The sequence below is a fragment of the Pantherophis guttatus genome, chromosome 1, assembly GCF_059756535.1.
Source record: "Pantherophis guttatus breed Tessera chromosome 1, ASM5975653v1, whole genome shotgun sequence".
NCBI lineage: Eukaryota > Metazoa > Chordata > Lepidosauria > Squamata > Colubridae > Pantherophis > Pantherophis guttatus.
Window position 1 is genome coordinate 206,952,096 of NC_142063.1, and position 17,539 is coordinate 206,969,634.

The 17,539-nt window shown below is 38.3% G+C and overlaps 1 protein-coding gene across 1 annotated transcript in view; it reads left to right on the forward strand.

Annotated features, from left to right (window-relative positions):
- HS1BP3 (HCLS1 binding protein 3) overlaps nt 1-12,911 on the forward strand; it is a 44,177-nt gene extending 31,266 nt beyond the window's left edge. Inside the window, exon 7 of the mRNA XM_034432187.3 lies at nt 10,272-12,911. Coding sequence (XP_034288078.2) covers nt 10,272-10,518 — 247 coding nt within the window. The 3' untranslated portion in view covers nt 10,519-12,911. The remainder of the gene's footprint in view (nt 1-10,271) is intronic.
- Nucleotides 12,912-17,539: the final 4,628 nt, after the last annotated feature.

Sequence of the window (17,539 nt, forward strand, 5' to 3'; positions counted from 1 at the left end):
ATTGGTGTATTATTATTGTTGTTGTTGGCATATGGTGTTACATTAGCCAGAAAACCACAATGCTATTGCAGAGTAGTTGTTTGGCTGCCAATTACCAGCTTTGTTGTAGGACACATTCTCTTCCCAAGAAAGAAAAGTGGCTTTTCCTGCAGCATTATCCTAGGACCTCTCCCTTCCCTGTAGCTGCCTCATAAATGGGTGCTACAACCAGGAAGGTTCAGAGCTGGCAGGAATCTGACTGCCTGAATGGAGTACCAACTCATCTCCTCACCGAAGTGGTACCTATTTATCTACTTGCATAGAACTTGTTTTTGAACTGTTAAGCTGAGGCAAGTGATGGGAGCTCATCTGACATACAATGCTAGGACTTGAATCGCTGGAGCAGAGATCATCTGCAATTTCATTAAGCTACTGAGCCACCGCACCTCTACACTGGTGTCTGAAGTATATAGAGACTGAAGAGTAATTGGGGACTCTAGATATTTATGAAGTCATATAAGTTCTTGCATTTTGATAGAGAAAATATTTCTTACAGGTATAAACCAAACACTTTTAAGCAATTACTTTTCTAGCAGTTCTTTGCTTTCTAAAAAAAAAACATTGGATTGTTTGCAGACTGAATTGTTCCTATAACAGATCCATTGAAATCAATATGGTAAATTAATCACAATTAATTCACGTCTTTCTGATTTCAATAAATCTGCTGATAATTTGACTTAAGACTGGATCTCACCAATAGTATAATTCCATATTACAGTTTCAATTTACTGAGCTATGCTGCACATTTTAACTAGAGTTTTTTTTGAAATTCTGTAGAATCACTTCTCACCAACACTAGGGAGGCACTTGCATTTAAATTTGGGGTGGGAGGAGAGAATGGAAGTTAGGCTGTTAGAAACATTTTAGAGTTTTAATAACTTGTTCATAATGGAAAGAAGAAGAAAAAACACTCTATTGCACGAAGTGTCTTGGAAACATGATTCTTCTTCATTGTTTATAATGGAACATTTTGTAATAGCATGTTGTATAAGAGACACTTACCTTAGTTTGCTCAGAGGAAAATGTTAATGCTTTTTTTATGCTTAAGAGCACATCTGATCTTTTAAGACATGAAGTCTCCAAGGTATAACTCTATTTTATTTCAATTATATAGCTGGAAAAAATATATACTCATGTGTGAGCCCCCCCCCCCCCCCCGCCCCTTTATGTTTTATTCTTATAATCTGAGATGGATGATTTGTTCATGTAAGAAAATCCTACTTTTTGAGGCCTGTGAATTAAACATGAATTTCTGGGAACCAGATCATTCACTAATCATATGTATATTATGTCAAATCATTTCTGAATAAGTCAAGTAAAATAAGCCTGAAAGTCTGCAATCTGTACTTCTTATGTAGCTTGGAATGGGAGGAACAATCACTTGCTAACCTGGGTAAGAAACTTGACAGCCTATTCTGGATTGTCACTGACACACATAAAGTAGGACAAATGTTCCACTCCCTTGTATTCTCTTGTTGTTTACGGGATATTTGTAATGGTTTCTACAAAATAATGGATAAGCAAGCATGTGCTGCAATATATATTTCCATTGTGATTAAGAAAGAAAGGGGGTAGCTGAAATTGGTATATGAGCAAGATTGGGGAAGTGGGGAAAGAAAACCATTTAGGAAGTTTATATTGTTTGGCCACATATAATTATGAGACTCTGTTATACACACATCCAAATGTATAACATCTTTAAAATGGCATATACAGCCTACCTTTTTTTAAGGTCTCATTCAAGAAATGTATGTCTCTTACATTTTCACAAGACCTTCACCTGACATGACCCACACCTGACCCCTCCTCACAAGACTCATCACTAGACCCTAACATGATGTGACCCTCCCATCACAAGACCTACTGACCACATAAAACCCTTATAAGCAGAAGAACACCAACACTGACATTCGCTAAATTCTGTTGTTACCTAGTCTGGTAATGAAACTTTCGGAAACCAACCCACAAGCTCAGAGAAAGATTCTCCACTCTCATCCTCCACCTGAGGTACAGATATTTGCCACTACCGCAATCTTACATTATTTCACATCCTTATAAACAAGATTTTACATGATTGCCATCTCATCCCTCAGGATTTCTCTATTTTTACACAATGTATACTTCTATTATTTTTACTTGAAATGGCCACCAGCTGGCAATGCCATGGCCAAGTTTGCCTGTTTGGTATTCATCAGACATACAAAGCCACAAATCTTTCTAGGAAACTCAACGTTCTATTGAGAATTGAACTCATGATTATATATAGTGCATTAGTTTTTATGAGCCCTCAAGGCACTGGTATTTAGCAGTGTTACAGGAAGGGATATATGGAGACTCTCTTTAGAATTGTTTATAAAGTCTACTTCTTCCTTTTCTTAAAGGAAGATGATCTGTGTATAAAGGAAAGTAGACAATATGCATTCTAAAGTATATACCAGTCTAAAGGAAATACTTCAGCTCAATATTTATGTATATTTAATAGGGCAATGACAGAAAATAATAAAAATTTATAAATAGTCCATAGTATAAAATACCTTTAATAAAAATCTAACTTTGAAAATGAGATTCATCTTGAGAGCATTTAAAGGGCATATCTTGTTAGATAAATAGGTCAAATACTAGATTATAGCGGAGCTGTATATGGATCTTTTATTCAAGAATGAAGGATTCATGCATTCACATACATATAGCTTCCATAAATAGGGAAAGTATAAAAAGTTGAATTTGCATGATTCAAAGAATTTATATCCTCTTCAAATGCAGCATTCTTATTTTTAACACAGCATCTTCAGGAATAATTACTGTACACTGCCCATTTTCTAATCAAAACCAAGATTCTGTTCTGACTTAAGTTTCTGACTTAAGCTGAATGAGATGCACAAAGCTGTTCCATGAATATTGTACCAAACTTAGATATTAAAGATAAATTAGAACTACCAGTAGAACAGGTGCATTAAAAACATTTTTAGGAAATTCCAGTCCTACCAGATTAAGAAATCAGGAATAATATTCTGCTAACAAAAAAGGTTGGAAAATGAAGACGTCCTAAATTAATTCTAGGTATTGGTTTATATTAGCCTCTATATTATATAATTTCCTTTTTTTCTCTGGAATCTGAAACAATTCTCCCAAGGTAAAAAGTTACTGTGCAGGTTTTTGTTTGTTTGTTTGTTTAGGAAAACAAATGTGAGGGCATGATAGAAATTTATAAAACGACACATGATGGATGGAGAAAAAGAATAGAATTTGTGCCCTTTTCTCATGACAGAAATTGAAGTTATTTTTTGAAACTGTATAATGGCAGATTCAGGACAGAACAAAGGAAACTCTTCTTCATATAGTGGATAATGACATTAAATATAGAAGTTTGTTCCCCAAATATAATGTTAGTCATTTATTTTATTATTTTATGCCTTCATGTCAGTCTTGAGTTCTGGTAACCAACTGCACAAATCCCTGCAGTTGTCTTGTCAAGATTTCAAAAGAGGTTTGCCATTGCCTCCTTCTTCCTAGGGTTGATAGAAAGTGATTGGCAGAAAGTTGGTCGCCCTGTTGGCTTTGTGCCTAAGAAGCGACTAGAATTCACCATCTCCCACTTTATAGCCTGGTACCTTAACCACTACACCATCTGGCTTTCGTTCATTAATTTAGATATATTTGTAAAAGACAATGCTATGAATGGTTACTAGTTACAATAGCTACAAAATATTTCCAGAAGTGGAAGCAGAAGCATATCTCTGAACATTAGTTGCTCAAATTCCACAACTATGAAGGGTCATGTTCTTTTGTTCAGTTGTGGATTCCCTGTATGCCTCTAGTTTGATCCTTACAGGAAATTTGGTAATGGACCTTCTTGTTTTCTAACCCTAGGTCTTCTAGCATGGTGTCCACACTTGGATGCCCTTCATGTTCCCTGATTGCAGATTACAGGTTCAACTGAAGTGTGAAAAACCATGGCCTCTGGCAAAGTATAATGGATGGATGAGGGTTTTGATAATCCAGTGCATTTTGAGGACACCTGTTAGAGAACTGGGAATTCACTCTAACTAGCTTACCTTAGAAAATTACTTCTACACAGGAGACCATTAACTGATTAAAGATAATAATAATAATAATAATAATAATAATAATAATAATAATAATAATAATAATAATAATAATAATAATTTTATTTCTATACCGCCCTTCTCCCGAAGGACTCAGGGCGGTGTACAGCCTATTTAAAAACAGAATAGACATCAATTTAAAATAATTTAAAAGTATTAAATAAATTTGGCTTAATTTAAAACCCCAAAAGTTTAAAACATCCAATATAAAATTATGTTGCTAACCCAGCCTGGCGGAACAATAGGGTCTTGAGTGCGCAGCGAAGGTCAGAAATCTTACGAATTTCCGGGGGCAGTTCATTCCACAGGGCTGGGGCTTCCACAGAGAAGGCCCTCCCCCTGGGTGTCGCCAGCCGACATGACTTGGCCGATGGCACCCTGAGGAGACCCTCTCTGTGGGAGCGGACTGGTCGGTGGGAGGCTATTGGTGGCAGAAGAACCCAACAGACCTTCTTGTTCAGACATTGCTTGGCACCAGAAGACAATAATCCTAAAGCATATCAACTTCATTTTAAATCTTTCCTTGTATCCTTTACCCAAGTTCCTGTTTCTGCCTCAGTCCTATTTAAGAAATGCTGCCTTGTGTGATAGAGATCATGGATTTAAAGTAGGGATTAATTTAATTTTCAGTTGACTATCTTATCAGGAAATCATACTTTATCTGAATCTGGCTTTTTTCCCCCCGACTGATGTCTGATGTTTGCTTGACAACTGCAATTATCATAATCATTGGGTTTGTAATTTCAAACATTTTTTTGCAGGATTAATGTTCAAGCCAGGGACTTGACTGGAGCCTACACACACACACACACACACACACACACACACACACACACACAAACACCAACCTGGCTTCTATAATGATATAGATATAAAACCAGATTTTATCTGGTTTTAAATTTTGTGTATTTATGTATTTTATTGCTTGGCTGTTCACCGTCCTGAGTCCTTCGGGAGTAGGGCGGTATACAAATCAAATAAACTAAACTAAACTAAACTAAACTAAACTAAATATTTGCCTTGCCTGTTATCATATAACGTTTAGCAATTACAAACGAAGCATGGTGGGGATTCAGAAAAAATGCTAGTTTGAACATAATCTGCCAGTGTCACAACAAACCTCAATCTCCTCTTAAAGTGCAGCCAACAATTTTTCAGGAATCAGAGCTACAAACATCAATTGATTTGATAGGTCAACTTGATCGCTGTTGTTATAGACCGGTGAGGAACCTTTTATTGATCTCACAATTCTGAACAAGTTCCTCAGTGCTCTTTAATTTTCTCTGCCTCCTTTCTCATCAGAGAAACACAGGTGGATGCCGGGAAATACAGTAGCCTTGAAAGGTTGATTAAATATATGAATAAACACCATAACTCTTGAATTACAAATAGATGCCTGCTTTATAAAAAAATTTCATTAGAGAAGATTATAAGGTCAAGTTGCTATAGGAGTAAGGAGAGAATTATACCTGCTGAAATCACTCTTACTGTGTGGCTAGCTAAAGCCTACTTACAGTATGTTATTTTTTTTGCTCTGGGAACAGGGGACTTTTTTGTCAATGGAAAAAGGGCTCACACTTTAACTACCGAGAAATATCAGGAGATCTTTTATGTAAAAGCCAGATAAATATTCAGTGAATGAGAGAACTGTAGCAATTCAGAATTAAGATGAAATTGAAGAATTGATCAAAATCCTCACTTATGGAGAGTCAGCGTGTCAGCAAAATTACAAGCCGCCTTCTACAAGACAGGACCCGCTAGAAAAGTGAGCCCAGCCTTACAGGTCGGAAGGATATTTTGTTTTTGTAGAAAAACACTTTCTCTTTAAAGTGGAAAGCGTGGTGAGGAGAGAATGGTAAGCTTACAGCAGCTTCACATGGTCTCATTGATCGAGCAGGTATAGGTCATTCTTGACTTACAATGGGTCACTTAGCAAATGCTCAAAGTTGTAACAGACCTCCCCAGTGCTACTTACAACCCTGATTCAAAGTTCTAATGACTACCCCCTCTCCTCTATGGTCACGATAGCTTTTTGGTTATTTGGCAATCAGCCATACATGACTATGATTTACAGTGGGTTATTTTTGTTGTTGTTGGAAATTGGTGTTTACTTCTAGTTTCTGGGGGGAAATGCCCATTGCAGACAATGGGTTCACTTAATGTCTAATGGGTTTGCAATAATTCATTTAACGATTGCTACAAAAAGGATAAACTTGGGTGTGGTCACATGGTGGACGGCTTATGACTATAATTCTGGGCTCAATTATGGTCATAAGTCAAGGACTACCTGCAGTGTCCATATTAAGTGTAATGGAATTCTCTGAACCTGAGAATGAGAATGGATGTTTGCAAAATATTGCAGAACCAGACATCTGTAGATTCCTTCCTCTTTATCAGGCATATAAGTAATAACATCTCGCTTCTGTCAAGAGGCAGTTAGGAATACGATAAATTAAGACACCATCTTAAAAGTACTTGTTAATACAGGAAATGGGGGCTGATGACCACTTTCCAGGACTCTGTTAATGTCATTCTTTATTCTTTGCAATAAATCTGGTGAGATTGAATGATAATCTATCTTTCTTAGTTATGAGTACTCTTTGGGGGCTCAACATTAATATTTTCAACACAGATAAGTTTCTGTGTTTACACTGCAAGTTTTGAGCCATTATACGTGATTACTGAGATAATTTCTTATGGCTTTCATATCAGAAATGCAATTATTTACCAAATGTGTTCTTATCCCTAAAACAAATACTTTAGATACAGTGGCTTTGTACAGATGAATAAATTTATTTTTTGTTCTATGGATGAGATGCAGTTCCCCATTGTAGGATCTCTTTTGGCTCAATAGTACTACATCTGTGGTGTGTTATAGTCTTTGGACATTACATAGCAATTATCTTGTGTTTCCATTTTTTTTTTGGCATATTTAGAAGCCATAGATATTTTTCCATTAAGAGTAGGCCGAAGTTAAATCACGATAGTATTACGATAAGATATTCAAACAATGTGTTTCCTTTTTTAAAGTGGACTTAATGTGTTTAGATTTAAAAATAGAACGTAGATTTCTTTGTTTAGAAACCTTTAAATAAAAATAGTCCATAGATGTCTGAGCTGTTTATAAATCTCTTTTAAATAACAGCTACACATTTTTTTCCATCGGATGACATTGCTTAATATTTTCAGACAGTTGCTACGCTTCGTTTGTTTTTCTGACTCCATAAAATATAATGAAATTCATACCTTCCAAAGTTGCATTTCTCTTGCCAAAAACTAAAGTCCCCACTTCCATATTGGGCCTGGATTTTTAAAGATCTCATTCTTTTATAAGATTAACCATTCATCAGGATTTTTCTGTAACTAATCCACGCAGAGTTTTCTAAATGCCAACAGTCGGTAATGCAATGTCCACGTTCGTTATGCTTTTTTTGACATACCGATAATTTAATGATTGTGAATAGGTAATGCTATTTCTGGTCTTAACACAATCATATGTCTGAGCATAAGACAATGTTACCAAAAATAGCCTGGTCAACTGTATTGGGGCAATATTTTCACATGGCTGCACAAACTAAAAATAGAAAAGCACCTGGATATAGACATGAAAAAAATCTGCTTGGCTACTGCCCTGTCATTCAGGATGGGGAAAAGAATCAACCTCATCTTAGCCTACATTTTCCTCTGTTTAGAATAGGATGGTCAGTCTGACAGCTGGGGGTCATATTTAGCTTCAGGGACTCCCTTTTCTGCCATTTGGAGATAGAATATACTGAAAAGCTTTAATTCAGGGAGCTCCAACCTCAGCCGCATGGCTGGTTGAGGAATTCTGGGAGTTGAAGTCCTCAAGTCTTCAAGCGGCTGAGGTTGGAGACCCCTTCTTTAATGTACAGTAAAGTACAGTAAGAAATAAGCTGAATATCATTTTTTAAAAAAGGAAGTGCGTAGTAAAACAAAGTTTGGGGGAAAGTCCCACTTAGGGGCAACTGAGATGTGTTTTCACTTTGCAGCATAGCTGCTCTGAGTGCAGGTCTTTCCCTTTCAAAAGATAGAAAGCTCATGGCCACCAAAAATCTGCCCAGCTCTGATTTAGACAGTTGCCAGGATTCAGATGCCCAGGAAATTGCCTGATATTAATTTTATCCTCTGGTCCCAAGGGTGTCTCAAGTATTACAAGATGAAACCTTACAAGGTACAGGAATTCTTGGGCTTGTGATATTGGAAGGTAGGTGTGACTGGGAGATGGCTGTTGAACATCCTTCCCATGTTGTTTGGGACGGTCTTGGAAAAGTAACCCAAACTTTATGCTCCCTTTATTAGAATGATTCCAGGCAGCTACAATCAGGAATATTGGAGAAACTCTTTCCCTACTTTCCTGGTAGCCTAAGAGTGTACAGGTAATCCTTGACTTACGACCACAGTTGAGGCCAAAATTTCTGTTGCTAAGTGAAACTGTGTTTAACTGAGTTTTTCCCTGTTTTATGACTTTTCTTGCCACAGTTGTTAAATGAATCTGGCTTCCCCATTGACTTTGTTTGTCAGAAGATTGCAAATGATGATCACATGACCCTGGGACACTGCAACCGTCATAAATACGAGTCAGTTGCCAAGTGTCTTAGTTTGGGATCACCTGACCACGGGCATGCTGCAACAGTCATAAGTATGAAAAAACAGTCATCAATCACTTTGATAACTTTAAATGGTCACTAAATGAACTGTTGCGTTGTAAGTTGAGGACTATCTGTACTTGTTTACCACCTGAAGATTAAGTGAGCAGTAGATAGTCCTCAACTTCGCTGGCTATTGGGGGCGAGTCATTGGAGAGGGTTCGCACGGTCCCCCCCACGGAGAGGGTTCGCAACTTGGGTGTCCTCCTGGATGCACGGCTGCCTTTAGAAGAGCATATGACGGCCGTGGCCAGGGGGGCTTTTTATCAGGTTTGCCTGATTCGCCAGTTGCGTCCCTTTCTGGATCGGGACTCCCTGTGCATGGTCACTCATGCCCTCGTCACTTCCCGACTGGACTACTGCAATGCTCTCTACATGGGGCTCCCCTTGAAGAGCATCCGGAGGCTCCAGCTGGTCCAAAATGCGGCTGTGCGGGTGATTATGGGAGTGGCGGGGTGCTCCCATGTAACACCTCTCCTGCGCGAGCTGCATTGGCTCCCAGTGGTCTTCCGGGTGCAATTCAAGGTATTGATTAACATCTTTAAAGCACTCCATGGCTTAGGACCTGGGTACTTATGGGACCGCCTTCTGCTACCGACAGCCTCCCACCGGCCAGTACGCTCCCACAGGGTGGGGCTCCTCGGGGTGCCGTTGGTCAGACAATGTTGACTGGCGACCCCCCAGGAGAGAGCCTTCTCAGTGGGGGCTCCTGCCCTCTGGAACGAGCTGCCCCCGGAGGTACGGAGGATCCCAGACTTGCGCACCTTCCGCTGTGCCCTGAAGACTTTGTTATTCCAGCAAGCCGGGCTAGCCTAATTTTAACGGTTTTAAATATTAAATTGGATTTTAATGGGTTGTTTTAATTGTGAGCCAAAGTATTTAATCTGGTTTTAAATTGTTTTTAACTTTTATATTTATGTATTTGATCCTGGCTGTTCACCGCCCTGAGTCCTTCGGGAGAAGGGCGGTATATAAATATAATAAATAAATAAACAAATAAATAAATAAATAAATAAATAAATAACTTACGACCACAATAGAGCCCAAAATTTTTGTTGTTAAGGGAGAAATTTGTTAAGTGAGTTTTGCCCTGTTTTATTACTTCTTTTGCCACATTTGTTAAGTGAATCACTGCAGTTGTTAAATTAGTAACCCAGTTGTTCAGTGAATCTGGCTTTCCCATTGACTTTGGTTGTCAGAAGGTTACAAAATGGGATCACATCACAACACCCCAAGACACTTAGAGCGGTCATAAATGTGAGTCAGTTGTCAAGCATCTGAATGTAAATCACATGACCATGGGGATGCTACAATGGTCTTAAGTGTGAAAAATGGTCATAAGTCTCTTTTTTCCGTGCTGTTGTAACTTTGAACGGTCACTAAACAAACTGTTGTAAGTTGAGGACTACTTGTATCATGTTGGACTTGCTCAAATAAAATACTTTCTTTTTTCTTTCAGGGTGGAAGATGATTTTGAAAAAATGTTGCAGGTGAGCTCTAAGCCCAAGCTTAAACCCAAACCCAACGTGGCATCTAAGCCAGCAATACCTAGGAAGCCGGTGATACCTGAGAAAAAATTCTCATCTTCTCCAACCAGAACGGGACAGCCGGCGGAAGAGAAGATCCAAAACATGGATGAGATGGACATTCTCAAATACATTAAGGAAAATGAATCTCTCAGTAGTGCAGAACCAAGCCTTTTCTGAAGCGCTTGCTGCTCGTGGACTTTTCACAGGAAGGATTTCCATCTGCCACCTGCATCCTGGATGTCTAGCATGCCTTGGACCTGTGTCCTTGGTTGCCCTTTTGATTGGTCCTTTGGCTCCATTGGTTTGTTTTAAAACAATGGAACAATATTGGGATTAGAATTCTGTAAAAAGCTATGAAGTTTTTGCCACAGAGCCACAATGTTTTAATTAACAATGCCTTGTTTTTAAAAATGTAAAAGACTGTGGCCAGAACTGAGCCGATAAAAAGAATATTGCTAACCTTTGAGCAAATGGATTATTATTTAGCTTGAAAAATATTGGAGGTCAAAATTAATAAAAGGAACTAGCACAGTTGGATTAAATATTGACACTAGGCTGGAATTGTTGTTGTTGAATAGAAGTTGTTTATTTCCAGATAGTTTTCAAAACTTCTTGGAAAAATATCACTGAAGTTCAAGGAACATGCATAAAAGCATTTTTCAGAGTCATATTTCTCCTTTAAGGGTTATAATGCATTGAGTCTAGATCCTTGGGAGCCTGCCTAAGTGCTTTCTGTATGAATGGCCTTATTTGTCTCTCAATTTTCTGATCAGATGGTAGGTTTTTGTGGTATAATGGAGCCAGCTTGAAATGTCTGCAGAATATGGCAGGGAAAGCGTCTGCAAGAGATTCCAGAATAATGATGTGAATGATGGCTGTTTTTAATATCTTTGTAATTTGGAGGTAGTCCCATCATCAGCGTTAAGAAGGGTGTTTCTTTTTGATGTTAAAGACTTGTATTTCGCATTATTGTTCGGTGGGACAAAAAGTATCATTTGTTAGGTGCCAAGCCCCCGATGCTTGTGGCATGATTAGGAAAATGAACAGCAACATCTCAGTTTTGATAGTTGAATTAGATATGATGGTTGAATTAGATAAGAGCTAATTAATTATTTGACAGCGTACTCTTTTTATATGAACATCCTATGTTTTTCACCCAGCCCCAACAAAGTGAATTAAGCCATAATACCAAATATTTGATAACTCGTTAACCTGTCTGGATTGCTTTCTGAATCTAGAACTGAGCGAATGCAAAAAAGCAATTAAAGCACTTTAAAATATGTACATGTTTAATGCATAGTGTTCCGTTTATAATTATATAATGCTTTATTTTAAATAAAATGAAATGATTAAGCACTACTAATACAGTATTAAACGTTTCCCTTGAGGAGTAAATAACAAACGTGTCTGGAACAAAATATAAGGTGGTGCCATAAAATAAAAAAGAAGTTAGTTGTTCAGGATGGGTACTATTTATCTTTTCTCATCTGCAATCAGAATGGACAATTTTCTCCTGTTGAAAGCTGTTATTGTAAGGGGCGATGAATTGAAGAGGAGAGAAATGCACAGCAAAAGGGTGGCCCCTACCCATTTGCCCTCTTTTCATTATCCTCTTTTCTATTTCAAACATCCCTTTCTTCCATGCCAGCTGTAACCAACTCTTCTCAAAAGCCTACATTCATCACTTCTCAAGTATTTTTGACATTGGTCCTAAGAGGGCTGTAGAACATTGAACCTATTCTAAACAGAATGGTATCCTTAAAAACAATCCCTAATTTAGAAATGTTGTATTACATGCAGTACAGTACTAGACAAGGGGTACCATGAATATCTTGGTGTAGTTTTTTTCTAAATATAACTAGGTTAGTGCTGAGGAACATCTTGACTGCAGTTGAGTTATGGTCAGTCGGGGAAACAACCTGCAACATGAGAAAGAAGACAAGTAGATATAGACAAGAGAGAGCTGTGGCCTTCCCAGAGGTCTTGTGGGTTTGGCTGTGCCAAAAATGAGACTCACCTGTTTCTCCGGCCCTATGCTATTGCCTGTTCTCCTGTCAAGTAGGGAGAGTCAAAATCAGTCAAAATCACAGATAAGTGATTCAATAAGAATGCAGAATCAAAACTAGAAATGGTTGGTTGCACAAGCACCGTAGAATGTATGGATTTGTGACAGTGTAATTGGATTTGATATCCTGTGATAATGTTGCAAAACATTTGATATCCTGAAGAATCTTTAAAATTCTGTTTTTCAACAGGATATCTGATTTGTACTTTTTATGTCATTATATCAAAACGCCAAATAGAATTCCACAGATTTGTCTCTTTAGTTTACTTTTGTGACTTGACGATAACCATACAATTGTTTTAAAGTTTTTCTATATTTCCTTGTAGTTTCTATTGAAGGCTTTTAATTTTAAAATAATGATTTACATTCGGGATACAACATACGGTATATTGCCCTGAATATTTCATTGGAAACGTATTTTACATAATAAAGTATATTTCTGTGCTATATTTTGCCTTTGAGAGATGAGCTGGAATAAATACACAATAAAAGTTGTTGGACTAAACTGGAAAAAAGAATTCTTTTATTTTAAAAAGAGCTACAGTATATAAGATTATGTATTGTGTGCAGGTGGTCCTTGACTTACAACCATTTAATGACTGTTCAAAATTACAATGGCAATGAAAAAAGTGACTCCTGACCAGTTTTTACACTTACATGAATTTTGATCATGTGACTGTGAGGATGCTATAATGCAGGGGTGGGCAACTGTGGCCCTTTTACAACCTGTGGACTTCAACTCCCAGAATTCCTGAAACAGCCAAACTGGCTCAGGAATTCTGGGAGTTGAAGTCCACAGGTTGTAAAAGGGCCACAGTTGCCCACCCCTGCTATAATGGTTTTGTAGCATCCCCATAGTCACATGATCAAAATTCAGGCACTTGACAACTGGCATGTATTTATGATGGCTGCAGTGTCCCAGGGTCACATGATCACCCTCTGTAACCTTTCCAGCTGGCTTCTGACAGGCAAAGTCAATAGGGGAACAACTGAAATGATTCACTTAACTTCAGCAATTTGCTTAGCAACTGTGGCCAAAAGGTTGCACAACTCATTTACCTGTCTCGCTTAGCAATGAAAATGTGGAGTTTAATTGTGGCCATATGTCAAGGACTACCTACATTGTTTGCTGGTTTCCCCCTTTTTCCCCATATAGACAAAAAAGGACTTTGTTTTAAGACTTACAAAGCAAGTGTCGTTTAACTCCATAAAACACAACATGCCCACATCAACCTCTCCTTCCCTGATTTAAGATTTTAATTCATACATTGCGTAAAAAAAAATGCTAACATCATCCATGACATTCGGCTAACTATGCCTAAAAGTCAAGTGGCTATTCCATTGTTTATTTGGCCAATCAACTAAAATAAAACAGGAGGAACGATTGTTGGACAGTTAGTTGTTACAGCAATTTTAAACTTCAAAGGAAGTGAAATACAGAAAAGTAACTGGGGAGAAGATGATAATAGGCATTGTGGTTCGTTACTCTTAAGTGTTGCAAAGTGATAACAGCAAGCTACAATGGTGAAGCAACTAGAACGGAGACTACTAGAACCAAAAGGTAAGGACCTCTGAATTCAGCAAGGCTTCCTTTAGAAAATGGATGAAAACTCAGCAGTTTTCCTACAAAGAATTTTAATCATACTGAATAAGGAAAAACAGACCTTTTAAGATCAAACACTGCTTAGTTTTTCATGCCCGAATTCTCTGTTATAGGTCCTTTGGCTAACAGGATTATAAAATAAATCTTTAACATTGCAGCTAGGGAATTAAGGCCAAAAAAACTATTTCCCAAGACAACCACTGCTGAGCTGAGAGAGGAATACAGTTTCCTAAAGTTATATCTATTGGCATCCAAAAGAGCCCCAATGGCTCACTGACACTAATGATTTACGACTTAAGCAGACGTGGAATTAAGCCATAAATGGTACTCAGAAATAAATCAAAATTAGTGGCAACGCTTCTTGGTTTGCTCAGCTATATCATTCTGGACAGCAAATAATAGCTTAAGTCTGCTCTCCAAGCCAGCATGAATAACAGTGATAGAGTGTTGTGCCCCACAACATCTGGATGGTCATGGCTTGCCCATTCCTGCCAGAGCAAAAAGCATAAATGTTTAGGACCTTGAATTTGTTCCTGCTGAAAAGGTATCAAAAGTGGATTTCTATTCATGAGATGCTTCCATCAGTGAAAGAAATCCCCTCCTTCTTGACTGTTACCACTGCAAATTTGCTTTCTAATAATTTACTTTTGAATATACTGGGTCGTTTTCTGTGCCGTCAGAAATTACAGTTCTATTGATACTGTAAAAGCTATAAGAGAAATAAGAAAACAATTATTCTATGTGAAAACTGCAAACTTAAAAACTAAGAGAGTCAGGAATAACAATGACTTATAGCTCTTGAAAAATATAGGAAGAACAAAGAAGCATGATAAAATCTAATCATACTGTTTGTTGTCATAACTCTTCTACTTGCATGGAAAATTGCATCACCTATGCTTAACAGTGAGCATATTTGCCCAGAAATAAACCCTGATGTGTTCAATGGGCACTTAAGAATGCAATTATAAAGTTCTTGACTCTGCTTTGATGATCCCAGCAGATGTGCTATTTATTCCTTTGTTAGTCATAATTTTATGGAACTATAATATTAGGGGGGCAGGGCAAGTAGAGGCATTACTCATTCTTCTCTGCAATTTATGCCTACATAGAAAGAAATGTTCAAATAACTTGCAAGAGCTAAGCCTTTATTTGATCACCTTTGCTGAGTACCTCATTTTATATGCTCAAAAGTTTAGCACATGCCATTTTTAAAAATGACTATGGGACTGTGCACATCCCATTTCTGAAGTCAGCAGATATGTCAAAACACTCCAGAAGGGTGATTCCTAACTATAACTTCTTGGCTGTACTATGAAGAATGAGCGTTTTTATGCCCTCTAGACATTTTGGACCACAAGTCTCCAGATCTCTGGACACAGGCCATGGCAACTGGAAATCATGAAAGTTGAATTTTAAAAAAAACATCTGGAGGACATTTTTGAGGCAATCTTGTGCTGGTTTCAAACATCACTCTGACAACTTGGATGAAGGATGAAATTCAAGATAAATTGCCATCTGATGTGGAAACTGCGGAAGAGGAGTTCAATCGGCTTATATCTGACCCAAAGGAGGGAAAAAAAGTTAGATGCCCCAAAGTCCATAAGAACAAAGACATGGATAAAGATAGAAAGCCAAAGATGGAAAGTTTTCAGTCAACTAAATCAGCCAAGTGAAAACAGTTAATTCAATTCAGAACAAGCTGGAACCAGAGTAGCTATAGCTGCAGGAGATGTCCTAAACCTATGTATGTCTTGTTAAAAACTCAGTCAAGTGCCAAGAATTAACAAGTCAAAACTCAATCTCCATTATGTACTTCAGCTTCTTACAGTTGCTTTTTGAGCTATGGATTCCTGGATGTTGACCTTACTTTGCTTCACTGATCTGTGACTGTATCTCCTGATTTCACCTGCTTTGTTTATGCTAACACCCAGCACTCATTCCTGATAACAGATTCCTATGCACTGATTTTACATCCTGCTTGCAACTTCCAGTAGAGACACCGGCCTTGTGCAGAATAGTTTGAATAAAATTGATTTAGAACCCAGACACTGTTTTCTATTTTATTGTAGATAAATTTTGAACTGATGGGATCAGTGATGGGTTGCTACCAGTTTGCCCCGGATTGGGTGAACCGGTAGCCAATCCAAGCCTCCTGCCGGCGCCGGGAGGCTCCGCCCACCCAGCCAGACTCTTCTGTGCATACACAGAAGTGTTGAGCACACGAGCGAAACAGTAGCAAACTAAATTGAAACCCACTACTGGATGGGATGCTATATAGGCCAAAGTAGACAAGGTAGGATTGTACAAATGCATTTAGTATGGAGTTCTGTTATTTGGATAAAAAAAACAAAAACTGAGCTGTCTTAGAATTGTGAGAAACCAGGTGAAGGTCTTTTTCTTTTTCCTTTGCTATGTTTTGATGAAAACTATTTTATTCAACAGAAGGGAAGCCTCCACTATCAGAGACTTTTCTTGAAAATCTAAGGGGAATAACATGCCCAAATGACTTTTAATAGGCTCTAGAACAAAGTAGTGATGCATTCTGGTTGTGATTTGTTCTTTAAATGTTATCAGTTTATCAAATAGCCAGGGTGTCCTTCATTTCATGAGATGAAATAAACTTTTTTTTGATGATCCTAATGTTTGGATAGATTAAAAGACTCGGTGCCCCAGGCAGACATTAGGTGGTATTATTGAGTTCTGCTAGAGCAGGGGTGTCAAACTCAAAGCCAGGGTCTGGATCCGGCCCACGAGGTGCTTAGATCTGGTCCACGGGGCCACCCTGGAAACAGCAAAGGACTGGCCCGCGGTTCCTCTGCCAGCGAAAACGGAGCTCAGGAGGGCTGCACATGGAGGCTGGCCATGCCCACCTTGGCCACACCCACTCTAGCCACCCGAGATCAAACACAACCCTGATGCGCCCCTCAATGAAATCAAATTTGGCACCCCTGTGCTAGAGGATGGCACTATTCTTAAACAAATACTTAGAAGAGACAGAGAAGGGGCATTGCTGCTTGCCAGTTTTCCATCACCATATGAGAAAAGTCACATTGGTGAATTTTTCAGTGCAATCTTTTTTTAACAGCACATATGTTTTCTCGGCATCTCATCTTGGGTTACTCATTCCAATACTGTACTGTAACTAAAGGTTTGAGAAAATGAAAAAATAAACATGGCATCAAGAATCGTATCAGTCCCCTTACAAAGTAAACATGAGATTAACATGAGGCTACAAAACCATTCCAGTAACTGAATCCCTGACGTAGTGCAGAGGCTGAAACCAGTGAGGGTTTTCTGAATTTGTTTCCTGGTTTTTTGTCTCATGCATTTCATAATACTTGACTTTAGCCCTGTTTCTGAACCTCATGGATGTCTTAAAGCATGCTGGCTGGGAGATTCTGGGAGTTGAGGTCTATGCATTTTCAAGTTGCTGAGGTTCAGAAATACTGCTTCATATTAGAGCAGTGAAGGTACTAAGCCCCTCCTCCATGGAAACTCATTGGTATCTTTGGGCTAAGTACTCCTTTCAG